The sequence below is a fragment of the Eptatretus burgeri genome, chromosome 3 (genome assembly GCF_056783735.1).
Source record: "Eptatretus burgeri isolate ZD-2024b chromosome 3, Ebu_testis_v1, whole genome shotgun sequence".
NCBI classification, from domain to species: domain Eukaryota; kingdom Metazoa; phylum Chordata; class Myxini; order Myxiniformes; family Myxinidae; genus Eptatretus; species Eptatretus burgeri.
In genome coordinates, this window is record NC_140963.1 from 129,406,252 (window position 1) to 129,419,724 (window position 13,473).

The 13,473-nt window shown below is 43.9% G+C and overlaps 1 protein-coding gene across 5 annotated transcripts in view; it reads right to left on the reverse strand.

Annotated features, from left to right (window-relative positions):
• Positions 1-13,473, reverse strand: part of TMEM163 (transmembrane protein 163) — a 41,293-nt gene that overhangs the window by 10,912 nt on the left and 16,908 nt on the right. For all 5 annotated transcript variants that reach the window (XM_085875560.1, XM_085875562.1, XM_085875563.1 and 2 more), the window contains exon 8: positions 5,209-5,320. In XM_085875560.1, the coding sequence (XP_085731686.1) occupies positions 5,209-5,320 (112 nt within the window). The remainder of the gene's footprint in view (positions 1-5,208; positions 5,321-13,473) is intronic.

Genomic DNA, 13,473 nt, shown 5'->3' on the forward strand with positions numbered 1-13,473 from the left:
AACAGTTCGGAATATACCAGTATATATAACTGAATATACTCTTACTATAATATATATAACTGAATATACCAGTTCAGAGTATAGGCAAACACCTATACTCCGATCTCTCGCGGTAGCGCACGGTCGACGCAGACTGCCACGGAGGCCGTACGTAGGACGCACGGCGGGCGTAGGGGAACCGTGCGTCAACCCTGCGTTGCCCGCAGGTAGTCACACAGACCGCAAGGCCACCGTACGTTGAACACAGGGATGCCTTAGGACTACCCTACGGCGACTGTGGAAATAGTGCGGCCGCCGTAATTTTTGGGGGGTTGGCAAAATTCATTTTTCATTGATAAGAGCCTACGGCAGCCGCACGAATAACGCAAGCCCACCGTACGCCCTACGTACGGTCGACGTGGAACACATCTATGTCACAGCTTGGCTTGTCGAATTGTTACGGCCAACATAGAAATGAAAAAAGTTATAACTCCGCGCTATAATTCCACGGCGACCCCTATGGCATGTAAAACATAGCCATATGGCGTAGGGCCACCCTGAGGCCACCTCAGAAACTCTGCGGCCGCCGCACGTTTCTGTCAATTCAGGGGGGGTACGGCCGCCGTATCCGAGCCATAGAGCAAATGTGACTTAGGCCTTAACAGCAGGTTTGTTTTCTGATTGATGTTGCGATTAGTATTCAAAATATAACATTCAATATAAACAAGCTGTTCCTCGATCATAAACTGATTGCTTAACACTGCTTTTCGCTTTGTGTGTGGGTGCTAATGACAAAGGTAACAATGAACTGATGGTTTATTAACTACTGTCATAAACTTATCAATGTCATGTCCTGTCATATAATAAGAGAATGTCACAATGAGCAGCTAAAAGGTTTCACATCAGCATATTAATGAGTAAACGAGAGTCGAAAAAAAAATCATGACTTGCTGAATCTCTGCAAGCAAATAGACAACCGACAATACCAACTCTCAATGGGATCCAATTAGTGATCGTTCGAGCCTGCCTCTCATGGCTGCCTGCAGGACAGCTTAAGAGATATGTGCACTTGTCTCTGAGCTGTCTTGCCTGGGTTCTATGACATTTCTATTAGAAAGCTCTTGTTTTTCGAATAATCTTTGACTCGCAATAGTCATGGCAATAATAACAAGAAAAAAAGCAATCGGAGATTGGAGACCCTCGCCAGGACTTGTTTTGTGTGGTATTTGTGTACTGGTGTGTTACGTAATTAATATGAGACATAACTCGAACTGCCGCTTTGTAACTGCTGGCAGTGATGACCGGGTACCAAGACATCCCGCTTTGATTGGACACCTGGCCCTGACCCTGGCCCATGACGTTTATTATTATTCAATTGACTTTGGAATGGGATCACAATAAATTAAATCCAAATGAAATGGAAGACCAAATAGGTACAGTCCTGCAAAGGAGTCATCAGAAGGAACCCAAACAAGCAAAAAGCAAGGATGAAATCATCAGGAGGACCCTGGATAGGATTCACATTTCAGCTGCTACTCCTCCACCCTCAACCCATCCAACACAGCCAAGTGAGCCTCACTAAAAAACATAAAGAAATTATCAATAAAAATAAAAAAAGAACTCAGATCAAAAAATTAAATAATCCTGGCTGCCAGACATGTGTCCGGTTAAGTTGAAATTTAAAACATTTATTCCCCATCACTTCAAGATCAGAACTGTGAAGTTTCACATCGATTGATTAAGCAGTTTCAGAGAAAATATGATTTAATATTTTTCTTCAATCCAATATGGCTGCCAAACCATGTTTCCTTTCAATTATTCCTCAACAAACTTGTACACCCAAGGCTTGGGGAACATTTGTGTGAAGTTTCCCCTTGATCTGTCCAGCCGTTCTAGATAGTATTTTTGAAGGTTTTTTTTAATTATTTTTTTTTGACGATATGGCTGTCTAATCGCATGGCCGATGACATCATCAATTTTTTTTTTTTGTGGACCATTTTATCCCGAAATGATCATCAATTTTCAACTGAAAGTCAATTTACATCCTTTTTACTTGAAAGTTGAACAGGATTTGCATAGTCAATCAATGAATTGGGAAAGCAACTATTTTTGAGGCCAAGGGTCAACTCAAGGTCAAACTTTTAAAATCATCAAATTTCCTCTGAAAAATCATTAATATTCATCTGATTAACCTGAAAATTAAGCAGCAATTGCATAGTGCATCACTGATTTTAGAAACGAACTATTTTTGAGGTCAAAAGTTTGAAGGTCAAACTTATAAAATCATCAATTTCAATCTGAAAAATAATAAATTTTCATCCGATTGACCTGAGCTTTGATTAAGATTGTCAATTTTAATCTTGATGAAATGGACAATTTGATGTATCCATGGCAACCTTTGGAGAGGGGGGTGGATTTTGCAAGTCTCGTGCTCTGCATGACATCGTCGTCTTGTTACTTGCAAAATCGAAGATGTTCAAGTATATTGGTCAGTCGATTTTGTTTTTCTGTCTGTCCATCACCGACAAGTCACAATTCTAAACCGGTCATCATGAAACTTGACCGAGTTGAAGAGGTAATCTCAACTAAGAAACCTATTGATTTAGGTCAAAGGTCATCTTGGTCAACTTTCTAAAATAGTCATTTTTCATCCAATTCACTTGACAATTAAAACAGCATTTGCATAGTACATTACTGAATTGGGAAAGCAACTATTTTTGAGATCAAAAGGTCAACTCAAGGTCAAACTTTAAAAATCTTTTTTTCAACTGAAAAAGTCCATTTACATCCTATTATCTTGAAAGTTGAACAGGATTTGCATAGTCCATCACTGAATTGGGAAAGCAACTATTTTTGAAGTCAAAAGGTCAACTCGGTCAAACTTCTAAAATCATAAATTTTCCTGTGAAAAATCGTCAATTTTCATCCGATTAACGTGAAAATTAAGCAGAAAGTGCATCGTGCATCACTGAATTTGGAGACGAACTATTTTTGAGGTCAAAGGTCAACTCAAGGTCAAACATATAAAATCATCAATTTCAATCTGAAAAATCATTAATTTTCATCCGATTTACCTGAGCTTTGATTAAGATTGTCAATTTTAATCTTGAAATGGACAATTTGATGTGTCTCTGGCAACCTTTGGAGAAGGGGTGGATTTTGCAAGTTTCGTGCTCTGCACGATGTCTTTTTCTTGTTTGTCTGTTTGACAATCACCTACAGGACACAATTTTAAACTGATATTCATGAAACTTCACCCAATGGTGGAGTGTCATAAGGAAGAAGCCTATTGTTTGAGGTCAAAATATCAAAAGGTCAACATCGGCCAAAGGTGAACAACTTAGGTGAGATTTCCAAAAATCCTCAATTTTCATCCATTTGACTTGAAATTTGAAGAGGATTTATATTTAAGGTCACTGAATTCAACCAGCAAATTATGTTTGAGGTCAACATCGACCAAAAGGTCAACATAGGCTCAAGGTCAACAACTGAGGTGGTATTTCTAAAATCCTCAATTTTCATCCCATAGACTTGAAATTTGAAGAGGGTATGCCCCGATTAGAATAGGTGTACCTTATCCCTGTGCCATAAGAGGCGACCAGGGTTGCGTCAGAAAGGGCATCCGGCATAAAACCTGTGCCAAATCATTATGCGGATCATAACGGATGATCCGCTGTGGCAACCCCTAATGGGAGCAGCCGAAAGAAGAAGAAGAAGAAGAAGAAGAAGAAGAAGAAGAAGAAGAAGAAGAAGAAGAAGAAGAAGAAGAAGAAGAAGAAGAAGAAGAAGAAGAAGAAGAAGAAGAGACTTGAAATTTGAAGAGGTTTTGCACATCAGGTCACTGAATTCAACCACCAATTATTTTTGAGGTCAACACAGGCCAAAAGGTCAACATAGGACGATTGTCTAAAATTGACAATTTTCATCTGATTGACTTGAAATTTGAAGAGGAGTTGCATATTTGGTCATTGAAGTTAACCACCAATTATTTTTGAGGTCAAATTTGCTTTTCGGATTTTGCAAGTATCGTGCTCTGCATGACGTCTTCTTCTTCTTTGTTTGTTTGTGTGCAGGATATCTCAAAAAGTTGTGGAGGGATTCGGATGAAATTTGGTGGGTGGGTTGGGTGTGTGACAAGGACAAACTGATGAGATTTTGGTGAAGATCCGGATGTGATAATTTAAGTGATTCTTCACTCTTGAAAGACAGGGCAAAACCAATCTATAGCGTGATACCTCAAAAAGTTGGACGGATTTGGATGAAACTTGGCGGGCAGGTTGGGTGTGTGACAAGGATGAATTGATTTGATTTTGATGAAGATCCGAATCCGAATCCGAGATTTAAGTTTTTTAAGTGATTCTTCACCATTGAGAGATTGCTCCGAATGCGGTATACAACACGATATTCCAAAAATGTATTGGGCCCGATATGTTCGCGTGGATCAGGCATTGCGTGGTGGAGGTATGTGCTCTACCGAGTTGCTTTCTAGTTTGGTGTTTTGCTGATGATGAAATCAAGTTGAAACTGAATTTTCCAAGAGTGGTATTAATATAAAGTGGAAAAAAAAACATGATCTTGTCTCCACTCACTTTTGGGTAATTTTTCTAACCATGGTGGAAATCTCTTCAAGACTCACGTTTAACTTTTCTTTTTCATCTTCTGAGTTTGCTTTCAATTTTGTGTGAGGAGCACTTCTCGGAGTTGTGTGCTTGCCAATCTCTACTGACAGTGTTTTATCCCAATTAATTTTGTTCATATTTCAATTCCCTATTTCTTCAGCTATAGTTGATGCCTGGAAACAATTTCAAGTTTTTGTCAAAGCTTTTATTTCTGTGCATAAATGTTTAATTTCTATTATGGTTACAGCATGAATGGCTGTTTAGTTGAGTGGTTAAGGATTTGGATTTTTCTCCAATGGTTGGTGTGGGTTTGATTTATCCCGGCCACTTACTCTCGCCAAACAACACTTCATAAGGGTGGAAAGTGTACGAAACATCCCCCAACATGAGTGAAGACAACCTTTGTCTTGTCGTGGACTGAAATAGGCTGGCCTCAGGTTAAGGTTTATTGTTTCAGCAAATCAAGACATATTGCTGGTGATCGTTCCATGATTGAGTATATATACACCAACATTGGAATGTTCTCCATTATGTCATCATATTTGTTACTGAGTCATGTTACCTGCCAGAGAAAGCTAGTTAAGTCGTAAAATCAGGATGATGAACATACCATCAGTAACGAGGGCCTTGCTGGTGAGTATTCTGCCCAGTGCAAACTTGGCTACGGCAAGTATGAGGCACACGACACCACTCAAGATGGAGACCGTCAGGAGAAAATCATCCTAGAAAATGAGTGAGAAGCTGAGATTTTCATTGTGCAATGGTCAATTCATTTTCTTTAATCACGGAACTGATGCACTGTACAAGGAAACAAAGGTGAATTTATACCATTTGGTTAATTTCAAATGACAATCAAGTTTATTTCATCTGTACATTTAAACTTGTACTTGGGCAGGCTGGATAGCGAAGAGATATGTATATACAGGGTGTTTCATAAAGATTGACACAATTTTGAATTTCTGCCATTTCTTTGTTTTTTGACCTATACCATTTTCCTTTTCAGGGTTTGGTGGCATGATTGTGGTATTTGTTCCCTGGGATTTCTGGCTCCATAGCCTCAACTATGCCATTGACAGGTGAAGCAGAAGACAAAAGTGGTGGCTCTGTGATACGAGACTAAATCATATGTAGACACCCGCCGGAGGTTCTGCGGGGAATATGACCTCAGAACACGTGATGTATCCGCAAATTGTGCCATTCAACGTATTGTGAAACATTTTGAGCACAAGGGTACAGTGCACAACCAGAGCAAGGGAAACAGTGGCAGGCCAGCCTCAGTAACCAAGAGCTAAGCCAGCATCAACGCCATGCGGGATTCTGCAGTGCAGTCCCAGGAAGTCCCGCGGCCGGTGCTCCCTGGAGCTAGGCATCAAACCATATCAGTCTGGTGTATCCTCACTAAGGAACTGAAGCTTTTCCCATACATCATCTCAATTAGGCATAAATTGAGTGAAGATGACATGAGAAGGAGACTTGATATGTGCAATTGGCTCAGTCACAGAATGGAGCGGTACCCAAACAAGATCAACCTGATTTGGTTCAGTGATGAAGCCCATTTCCACTTGAACAGGGCCATCAACAACCACAATAACATTTTCTGGGGGCAGAACCACCTGAGGAGATCACTGAGAGGAACCTGAAAGGGCTTAAGGTCACATGCTTTTGTGCCTTCAATGCTAGATGGGGAACGCTAGGACCTTACTGGTTTGAGAATGACAACAGCAGGATGGTGACGTTCAACGGTGAGTGCGACCGGGCCGTGCTCCAGAAGTTCCATAATGATCGAGCCTAAAAGGTCACCCCAAAGCAGCTCAGCATAACCTGGTGTATGCAGGATGGTGCACTCCCCGCATACAGCTGGTGACACCATAACTTTCCTGCAGAAGCTCTTCAGAAACTGCCTCATTGCTCTGGGGTACCGCTCATGACTGGGCACCCCATAGCCCAAACTTGCAGCCTCTGGATTACTGGTTCTGAGGGGCTGCCAAGGGCTCCATCTGTGCCAACCACCCTGCCACATTGGATGATCTGAAGCAGAAGGTGTCAGACTCGCTCCATCTGTGCCAACCACCTTGCCACATTGGATGATCTGAAGCAGAAGGTGTCAGACTCGCTCCAGGCAGTGCCACCTGAAACCTACAGGAAAGTTGGACAGAACTTTAGAGTCAGGATCAATGCCCGTATGAACCGCGGAGGGGCACACATCGAGAACGTCAATTACAAGGATTTTGCGTAAATGCCAATTTCAGACCTTGGGCTCTCACTAACTCCAGCAGTAACTAACTGCAATTGCAATCAGTGATAGAAAATACCATTTCATAAGCTTTCAACAAATGTTTGGTTCATGTTCCTGAGGTTTCTGTTTCTTTGTAAAAAATAAAAATAAAAAACATTTAAAGTTGCATCACTCTTTTCAAAACACCCTGTACACTCACGTTTGAGCTGTCTAGCTTTGTTTCAAATCTCGACAAAGCTATAAACTGTCACTGGTGTTTTACCAGTGACAGTTTATACATGCAGGGTGATACACCAGTGTGTGCTGTTCAACTGAAGGAAGTTAAGCCGGAAGACATGACTGCAAGCACTGGACATTGATAAAGTGTAAAGATCCCATGTTGTCTTTCACGAAGAGTAGGGGAATTTTTGCCGATACCCTGGCAAAATTCCTATTTCCTGTGACCGACAGCAGAACTTCAGGCCTGGCCGGATCCTGAGACTTGGACCAAAAATGTTTCCCTGCAGACTTCCCATGGTGGGTATAATTGGTGGGGTTGATGTAGTAGTCATGGTAGTGTTGCCAAGTTAAGTTATACTTGCTTCAATTCCACATCAGATTTTCTTTATTCCACTGTATTTATTGTTTTGACCTTTAAGGCCTATTTGATTTGTTTTTGTTTTTTTATTCGAATTACCTCTGCCACCGAAGGTGGATAGAGGTTATGTTTTCACCCCTGTCTGTCTGTATGTCATTCTGTCTGTTTGTGAACAAAATATCTCAAAAAGTTGTGCACGGATTCGGACGACATTTGGGGGAGAGCTTGGGTATGTGACGCCGATGAAATGATTAGATTTTGCTGAAGATCCGAATCCAGATCTGGATGCGAGAATTTTTTTTACAGCATTGAGAGATAGGGCCAAAAACGACATAGCAGGAAATCTCAAAAAAGTTATCGATGGATTTTGACAAGACTTGGTGGGCAGGTTGGGTATGTAACAAGGAAGAATTGATTCGATTTTGGTGAAGATCTGAATCCGGATCCGATAATTTTTTTTAATGATTCTTCACCATTGAGTGATAGGGCTAAAACAATACACTTCACCATTGATAGATGAGCTGACTCGGTGACAAGAACAAGCTGATTAAATTTTAGTTCAGGTCCGAATCCAGATCTGGCCTATCAGTGGGATGCAAAACATAAACTAATCAGCCGGGCGGAGGTATGCGCTCGACCAAGTGCCCTTCTAGTTATTTTTTGGTTTTTATACAACGTCTGAGGCTCGTAATGGAGCTGCCACTCACACACACATGGGCATACTGACAAGACAAACACTTAACACAGCCACTGAGCTTGGGGGAAGTGCCATCACTTCCCGGGGTACTCTGGGTACCAGCGACGTCACAACGTTGGCACCGCTTTTCTCACCGCACTCAGCGGGGTATTTTCTCAGGAGGAATTTCCTCCTCCCCATGCATGCCAACCGAAGGGGATTGTCCGTGTTCTGTCCTTTTTTAAACGCTGAGCATCAAGCAAGGAAGCAACACGTACCATTTTAACGGTATGACTCAGCCAGGGTTTGAACTGCCGACCTCCCAGATTCGGAAGGAACACTCACTATTACATCTCCGAGTCTGGTTTTGTATTTTTTCGGAAGATAAAAATGATGTTTAAGGAATGAATGATGTCCAAGTTGTTGTTTTTTTCTCCGTGATATTGTTATGAATCTGGAAGCCATTGCACACAGACAGACAGCGGTCCCCATAGTTCAGTTATTTCGATAAGTATGTGTTTACAGTTAGAATCCCCCCTATGTCTAATGGGAATTACATGTGTGCGCTACGAATTATTGTATAGTCAGTTTTATTACATCCTTAGCTACAACAACTACAACAACGACAACAACAGCGCGCCGTCCTGCACTCGACCCGGTCGCCATTACGCACGTGTTTTTGGCTGAGGACGTGGGCGGAGCCTTCGTCACCTCGGGTCGAAGCTCCGCTCCTAGGAGGAGCAGAGAGCGTTTCCTCCAGCCAATGAGCGGAGGGCGAGAACCACACGCGCGCCCCAGCCAATCAGGAGGCCGCCACGAGTCGCCTGACAACCCACCGTCCAATCAGGAGGCAAGTGGCGGGGAGAAGAAGCCCCTTCCTCCTCAAGAAGAGGAGTGTGGTTGTCTGGACCAGCGTTCGGAGATGGTGATCGTGGCGATTGCGGCTTGGAGTGTGGTTGTCTAGACCAGCGTTCGGCAGACGGTGATCGTGGCGATTGCGGAGCGGTCTGTGGTTGTCGTTGAGCGTTCTGCAGACAGTCGTGGTCGTGGCTGGAGCGGTCTGAGACAGTGGTGTTCGTGGTTGAGCGGCCTCGTTCATGGGCCGTGGACTTCGGGTCGTGGGCTCGGGTCCCACCGTGGTGGTTTCGGAGTCGGTGTGGCCGCACGAAGCGGACAGGTACTCCGGCCTGGCTTGACCGAGATAGACCCACGGGGTCCAGTTCTTTTGGGTGTGTGTGTGTGTGTGTGTGTGTGTGTGTGTGTGTGTGTGTGTGTGTGTGTGTGTGTGTGTCCGTGGGCCCAGTCTGTTAAGTAGAATTGTGTAAGTGCTTTTCTTTGTTTGTAAATTACATTTATTTTATTCGTGATAACTCTACTCTATGTTTCCCCTCCCCAATTATTATTGTAAAATAACCCCCCCCCCCCCCCGTGTTAAATGTACCAGCTCGTTGTCTGTGCTTTCCTCCATTGGCTGAGCATGGTGCGTGTTGCGAATTGGAAGGGCCGTTCGTGCCATGGATTGTTCATTGGGACCGGCGCGGCTCTGGTAACTCCGCTTGATTACGCCGGATCTGAGTCGGTACCTGCGACTCGGTCCAGACAGAGTCGGCCGAGGGTGTGGTTTTCCCCGGTAGTTGGACGACGTGGGTACTTAGGTATATTAAAATTAGGCAATTGACCCTACCCCATGCCGTCGAAGTATTGGCGACCACGATCCGCAAAGGGACCCGTGACCTTCGGACTTATCCGTGAGTCACGACCTAAATTCCGGGTGTTCGGTGGGAGACGACTCCACTGCTCCACCTAGTGGTCGTTTATCGCCACCGACCCCACGGCCCACAACAATATTACATCACATTGTCTCTTCTGGTATCTGCGTACAGTGGGCCTCAACTCGTAGAAGAACTCTGCTGGGAATAGCAAAGGTGTTAACTGAAGCTGCTTAATTTTCAAAGAAGCTATTGCTACACAGTCCACTCAAAGGTTAAAATTTTGGCAAACTGGTGCATTCTCCCATGTCTGGGTTCTGCATGTCAAGGGAGGCGATACCATTGATCTCATTGAGATTTCTGCTCCCCTGACTTGGGTTATATCATGAAACTCAGTTATTCTATGGTGCCAACCAAGCTCTAAACAATGGCAGGCTAAGAAGGCTTTCGTGTCCCAACTGTCACAGGGCTCTGGGCTTCAACGACTTTGGTCTTGAGCTCCAACAGATTAGCTGCAAACATTCTTCGCATTGTGATGTCCCCTTCTGCTGATGACCTTTGAGTTCATCTCTGTGCTTTGCAGGTTGAGACAGTGACCCAGCCACAAACACCCACCGAAACCTGCAGCCTACGGGACCCCGTAATGACGACAGGAATGAGTCGTGTATTTATGAATGTACTGTTTCTTTAATTTTGCTCTGTGCATTTTTAAAGATAACGTACGTGGGTTTCGGGAAGTAGTTGTAGTTCTTTCGTGTAGAAAATTACAAATGTGAATGTTATTGCAGTGTTGGAAATTTTCTGCATGATTTTCAATGTAGTATTTACATTATTTTTGCATTTGCAAATTGCAACGGATTTAATTTGCTAAAATCTTGTAATCTCGGTTAGCTTTTGTCCACCATGCTTCTCTAAACACGACCAAGTACATTTACTAAGAATGACAGATTTTCAAATAGCGGCACAAAGTCAGCATTAGCTTCACTTTCTGAAATACGGAAGTCTCCTATGAACTAACGCCTGAAAATATGGCTGTCGAGAGCACTGATAGCCTGGACAGTTTTTTTTTTTTTTGCTATGGTTGCAAAACCTGGATTAAGGACAAAAATCATTAACGCCCGTATAGATGACTTTGACATGCGAGCTAACAGGTGCATCCTTAGAATACCTGTACCATGGCAGAAACGTCGTATCAAACGATGTCCTTGAAATATCTCAGCTTACAGAGCTGTCAACTCTAGTGAACCGGGCACAGTTATGTCAGTTTGCACATCTTCACCATCACCAAGGTGGCTACATGGCAGGTTCCTCGTTTGCTCATGCCCCAGATAAATGTAAGCGTCTTCGAGGCTGCCCACACTCAAAGTGGATATATTATACCCTCGTATCACCTCTTTACCGTCTGAGTTTGACATCGGATGAGGTTGGCATTGGGCAGGAACATCTGGAGACTTCTCGTCGTGTCTGCGGCTACATTGTGACAGTGACATGCCTGGTGATAGTGATGAGACAAACGTGAAAGAACCGAGTTGTTCACTTACATTTTTGTGGATGAGTCATTGTAAGATCCAGATTCTAACCCTTGAGTAGATTTGGGCCTGTCACAGTATTTTCTTTTTTTCCTTATCTCATATAATTTACATGACCAATCAAGCAGTTTGAGATGAGGCCAATTTCTGCAATATACTGTCATGTCCAGGGGGTTAACCCCTACCTGGATTGGATGGCCAAACAGTTCTCCCTTGGAGGCTTACAGCCGAGACTCTCGGAGATTAATGCGCATGTGGGAAAGAAATGGAGGTAAATGACGGAGGCACACGGGTTGTACTCGACCCACAACGGATACACGGACACAAGCAAAGGAGATGAAATTAAATGGATAATTTAATGACGGTAATCATATATGTACAATTACAATAATGAAAGAAAAAGGTAAGGGAAACTAAATCTAAATCGAATTGAGGCGCCTCCACGTAGACTTTAAAGAAGAAAATCCCTCCTTTATCACGGCACTTAGCTGTATGCCCAGGAATGGGCTTCTCAAGCTTCCAGGTAAACAAACTGCTTCGTCGCTGCGGGAAAAAATGCATTCAAAATGGTGCCCGGTCGCTCTCTGTGCGGGAAGATGTACAGGAGGTAATTCAGAGACGGCACTCGATGTCGGGTCTCAGGAACTGCCGTGCAGCTTCCTCGTCAATCGCGCTGGCCGACGCAGCTGCTCGCTTAGATGATATACACGAGGCTTCGAGGCCGGTCTCTCACGATCAGCCAAGAGTCGATGGCTGGCGTCTTGCTCCATCACACGAGCCAATTCACCTCAGCACAAATACGACAATCGTGCCGTCTTTTTCATGCGTCAAAGGAAAGCTAGCCATAAAGCCCTGTTCCAACAGGCCATCTTCTAGCTACGTTTTCTCTCTCGACCACGTGTGTCCTGCTTCCCTGTCCTCTCCGATTGCCTGCCTGCACGAGCATAAGAATTGCGCAGCCTTCGTCGTGCCGAGAGGAGAGCAAAGCGAGATCCTCCATGTAGCCACGTTTCTCCCTCGACTACTGGTTCCCCCTCACTCCGCATTTGTGCGTTCCTTTCTCGCTGCGAGCTCCTTCCCCCCGTCCTATCTGATCTGCTGCCTCCTCGCTCTTCTTTTTCCTGACTCACGTCACGCCCATCAATCATCAGCTTCGGGGGCGTGACCTCACCTGCCATCACCCTTGAAGGCGGGGCTTCTTCCTCCTTGGTCATGCAGGTCGGTTGCAATGGCCATTGCTGTTACAAAAACGTAATTCTAGCATTGTTGGTTTGCAATACAAAAACAAGGAAATGTCACAGGGGAGCGATTATATACTGGGAGAATTAGCCTTAATTCCTATCAAATTAGCACCGCACCAACCCCCCCCCCCCACCACCCCCGTATGGTGACAAGTAACACTTAAGCTCACAGTCTCCCTACTTAATTTACATTGAGATGTGTCCTGCACGTCCACCTGCCCAGCAACTCTATACGATCCTATCTCTCCTTTGAAATTCCTCCATCTACCCCACAAACATAACAATATCTACGAGGGTGAGTCAAAAAGTATCCGCAATGATTTATTAAAAACTGTGTTGTGTGAACTACATCGCTTATTGTATTTGCAGGTACAAGCACGAACTGTCAACACCATTGTGAAGCAGTTTCAACATTGAGCAGTTAGTAGTTGTGTCGTTGTAAGGGAGTTAACACGACTGCTCTGCTGTCCGTTTGCATCAAAAAAAAGAGCATTGCGCAGCGATACGATTTTTGTGGGCTGAAGGTGTACTGCGGCAGAAATCCATCGCAGACTTTCAGCACAATATGCGAAATGGTCACACACGTGTTACTGATGAACAATCTGGACACTCATCCACGTTCACAACAGAAGAAAACATTGAACGAGTCCATGCCATGTTACTGGATAATCGATGGCCGACTACTGACGAAGTGGCACAACATCTGAACATCAGTCATGGTTCTGCACATGAAATCACCAACAACCGACTTGGATTTCATAAAGTTTCTGCAATATGGGTTCCAAAACTCACAGAAGAGCACAAGCGCAACCGTGTGACAATCTGCCAAAGCCTTTTGAGCTGCTTTCGGCATCAAGGCAATGCTTTTTGAGACGCAATGTCACTGGAGAGGAGAAGTGGATCCACC